Source organism: Pteropus vampyrus, unplaced genomic scaffold (assembly GCF_000151845.1).
Source record: "Pteropus vampyrus isolate Shadow unplaced genomic scaffold, Pvam_2.0 Scaffold585, whole genome shotgun sequence".
Lineage (NCBI taxonomy): Eukaryota > Metazoa > Chordata > Mammalia > Chiroptera > Pteropodidae > Pteropus > Pteropus vampyrus.
In genome coordinates this window covers 216,554-220,719 of record NW_011889366.1, presented here as the reverse complement: position 1 = coordinate 220,719, position 4,166 = coordinate 216,554, and the positions used below count along the sequence as shown (strand labels likewise).

Genomic DNA, 4,166 nt, shown 5'->3' with positions numbered 1-4,166 from the left:
AGCTTTTCGTTGAACGCCCTTCCCAGTCGCCACTAGCACAGGGGTATCTGACAGCGCCTTGGGGAGGGGTGGGCAAATGACAAGGTTCTGGGGCGAAGGTCTACCGAGGGGCCTCTGCCCAGTGAACTCAAATCCCCTCTCCGACCTAGGAGCACAGTGCAAACAAGTCACAGTGCACTCTGATGTTCGGCCATCCCCTTGACAGAATCCAGGGGATCCGGGAAGGAGGGAGGTGGGAGGGAGGGGTCTTCACTTTTGTCTCCTTTGTCCTTTTGTTCAGACAGAGTTGTGCCCGCAGCAGACAGCTCTGGATTAAAGCATGAAAACACACAAGCCCCTAAGCCTGTTTTCTTTATATCATCTTGGGGCGGGGTGGGGGGGGCGGGGGGCTGGAGTGAAAATGGCTCAAACTGTCCCTGCCTGCATGGGAGGCATAACGTGCGCGCACTAGAGAAAGCTGAGTAGCAGAGCTCTTTTCCAAGGTCAAGGGAATGAGATGGCTGCATGCTGGTTCAGCTCTGCCCTGCAGCCACTGTGGGCAGCTGGGACCCACGCCCCTCCTGGGAGTCAGAGAAAGGATCTAGAGGCACCTCCCTTTGGTCCCCCTGAGTGTTAGACCCTGTTGCACTCCCTCCTCTCCAGCACCCCCAGGGTAGTTCCCATGCCTATTCTGCACATGCAGAAACAGTCCAAGGCCACTGAGCAGGGGACGCTCCAAAGCCAATGCCCCTCTTCTAGAGTCTCACGCTGGTTCCCACTCCAGTCATTCCTGCCTCCGCAGGCAGCATGTGACGGTGGCAGAGCCAAATCACTGCTCTCAGAGGCAATGTGTAGAAAAGGCCTTGGTCTCATGACTGCTTAAAAGAAAACCGGCCCTGGCATGTCATGGGATTGAAATTCTGGAGTTTTCAATTACTTTTGAGGAAGGAATTTTATTTAAAATCAAATCTTTATTCAAAAGACAGTGACGGGTTACAACTATATACAGTTCGTGACAAAGATCAAGTAAAGGAAAAAGAAAAAATTCTCACAAAGGTATTTCCGTTCTTTCAAAACATAACTGTTTTTCTGGTAAGGACAAAATCTTGAAAAGGGACCCAGCTGCAACCTCAGGAAGTGTTTAGCCGGCCTGCCTACGTGTCCAGCATTTAAACCAGCACAGAGAATCCGCTGCCTGTGGGCCTTGCCCCTGCCTTAGTCTAGTTTAGAGTCTGAGGCATAAAGGAGGCCTGTGTTATAAATGACAGACATGGTCTGATGTCACCCCACCTGGAACACGCCCCTGTCAAGACATCCCTGCCCCCAGGCAGCAGGCCTCTGCCACCCATCATCCTTGAAGAGTCTTCCTTTCCTGCAGGAGGGCGGGAGGGCTGAGCTGCCTGCCCTCTTGTGGCTTCAGACATCTGGGATGGAGTGGTCCATGGTGTGGTGGAGCAGGGTCGGAGACAACCTAGATACAGCAACGATGACAGTGGCCAAAACCGGCAGTGCCTCCACGCCACCCCCACCTGTCCGCGGACTGCATCCCATGCGGGCCTTTACTTTTATTTCTAAGACTTTCAAATCATCAGAAGTCACCAGCCACCTTGAAGGGAGGAGAGGGGAGGGAAGGGCAGGCTAGGCTGTGCCCTGCGTGAGCCTTGAGGACCTGGGGCAGTGGGGAGGTGGGAGGTAAGCAGGAAGGAAGGGAGCAGCCTTACTTTTTGACCATGTGCTCGAAGATCACGGTGGGGATGATGGTCAGGGTGACAACATTCCCAGCCTTGGCCAGAATCTCTGTGACCTCTTTGTCCTGGAGAGGAGGCAAGCAAGCCTGTTTTCTTTATATCGTCTTGTGGGGGACCTCTGTGGAGGAGTCAGCATGGCCCCTGCTAGAGGATGCTGCTAACACCTGACTGCAGAGGCAGGGCGGCCCCTTAAGTGAGGGTCCCAGGCAGACACTCCGGTGAGGCCTTGCTTGAGCAAGAATGTGGGCTCTGAGGATCTCCTTGGTAAAATGAGCACACTGCCCCCATCTCACTTCAAGGGCCAGTTATGTGGGCCCGAAACATAATAGGGCCTCACGCACGCTACTCCCCCAGTCACACTTGGGTCCTGGCTCCAAAGCAGGAAGAGAATGACAGCGCAGTGGGGGACATCGGGCATACCCACCACCTGCTGGGCTCCTGTGGGCCAGCCAGCCTGAGGCAAGCCCACCTGGGACACCTCCCTCTTACATTTTGCTGGCAAGTAAAAAGAGCAAGACCTGCAGAAGCCATTGAGATCCTGGGGAGAAATGATAAGTCTATGCAAAGTGTGCCAAACAGTCCAAAAGCTAAAGCTACGGCAACAGAAGAGCCTCTGGCCTTTACTCAGAGACAGGTGGCCTTGACTTTACTCATATCTCTAACTTGCTTTTTGTTTTCTTAGTTGTTCCCGGATAAATGGGAGAAGTGCTAGATAGGACTAGTGATGGCCACAGGGCGAAAATAGAAAAACTTTGAAAAGGTAAATAATCTCAAGAAGCGTAGCTATCTGGAACCATTCAGAAAAGGGACAAGCCCAGTCCTAAGAGCCTCGCAACACCATGCTTTGACAGGAGTAAGTCCACAATGAACTGGTAAGTCCATAATGAAGCCTTGAGCCTTTAGGGAGGATGAAAGTCATATAGAATGACTGCTCTCGAGAACAGTTAAAGAACTGTGATGCTTTGAAAGGAGCGAATTCACTAATATCTGAAAGAGCCAGCTACTCGGAACTGGTATTCGTGTACTCAACTTTCTCGGTATAGTGCGTTCCCTTTGGACTGTCATGCCTGATCCCTGAGGGATGGGAAGGATGCAGCAGGAGTGACCCTAGACAGGTATTTGGAAGAACCTCCTGATCACAATGCTCACGAGCCACCAGAACAAGCCTCCAGGGAGGGTAGGGGAGGCTGTCAAGCACAGGGAAACATATGTAGCAGGGATGGCTTGGTGATGGCTCTTGTGAGGGGTGGAGAACTGGCTTAAAAGACTGCACCAGCTATGGAGTGAGTGCCACCACCCACGCCACTTCTGCAGGGGGAGCCCTGCCACGTGAGACCAAAGACCTGGCTGCAGGACGAGAAGAACCCTCACTCTAAATCACAATTGGGATTGAGCCACTCTCAGTCCAGGTGACATCAAGTCAGGATAAAACCACTTTCACTGTTCAGGGACCAAAAGCCACATGATTCTTCATCCTCCATGGTCCATTCCCTGAAGGCACCCATCCCTCAGTCCACGTCCATAGCACTGACTCTAGACCACTTGCTCCTTCTTGTTTTTCAACAGTAAAACTTGCTACACACACCCTCAAAAAATGAACATAGGTCAGAAATGGATTTCTGAAAAGCAATTTTCTAAAATACTCCTATTACTGAATGGGATCCAGGATGCAGACAGAAGTGCCGCCCAGAGTAGGGAGGTGTCCATATAGCCAGTAGCTACCTGGGCACCTGTGTCCTCACACATGCCGTCACACCTCTGCCCTCGATGTGTTAGTATTAATAGATAATATTTATTGAGCATTTACTATGTGCCTGGCACTGTGCTCAGAGCTCCATGTACCTTGTCTTATTGAATCCTCGCAGCAATCTTAGGGTGAGGAAACTGAGGTTCAGATGGGGGCAGCTGCCTGCCTGCAGACAGGGACCCTCCCCTCACCCAGCAGCTGCCTACTTCTAAAGTTCCAAGGCGGAGCTGGCCGCCACCTACCTTCAGCCCGATGACATTCTGCCCGTTCACTTCACACATGCAATGGTTGGTGACGAGCCCGTTGCGGGCTGCAGAACTCCCTTTGACCACAGAAACCACCTTCCCCTTCTTGATGACAAAGCCAATGTGGCCCTTGCTGTCCTTGTGCATGGTGACAGTCCGCTGGAATGGCCTGAGAGGAAGGGATAGTTAACTGGGCCCAGGGTTTGACTGGGGGTGGACAGGGAGGCTTCTGGGGCTGGCTGCTCACCTGTCCCGAACCACCATGATGATCTTCTCGGCCGATGCCCTCTTCACCACTCGGTGGGCTTTGTCTGTGCTCCACCCGGCACAGTCACGCCCATCGATCTGCAGGATCTGGTCCCCAAAGCGCAGCCCCACAAGGGACGCAGGGGTATTGGCCTGGACCAACTGCACAAAGAGCCCCTGGGAGAAGTAGGGCCCCAGTCA

At 52.8% G+C, this 4,166-nt stretch overlaps 1 protein-coding gene across 1 annotated transcript in view; it reads right to left on the bottom strand.

Moving 5' to 3' along the window:
* Positions 1-972: 972 nt before the first annotated feature.
* Positions 973-4,166, bottom strand: part of SDCBP2 (syndecan binding protein 2) — an 18,597-nt gene continuing 15,403 nt past the window's right edge. The window contains exons 7-10 of the mRNA XM_011384537.2: positions 3,967-4,142; positions 3,717-3,888; positions 1,701-1,792; positions 973-1,450 (exon numbers count right to left, since the gene is read on the bottom strand). Of these exons, the coding sequence (XP_011382839.1) occupies positions 1,396-1,450; positions 1,701-1,792; positions 3,717-3,888; positions 3,967-4,142 (495 nt within the window). The 3' untranslated portion in view covers positions 973-1,395. The remainder of the gene's footprint in view (positions 1,451-1,700; positions 1,793-3,716; positions 3,889-3,966; positions 4,143-4,166) is intronic.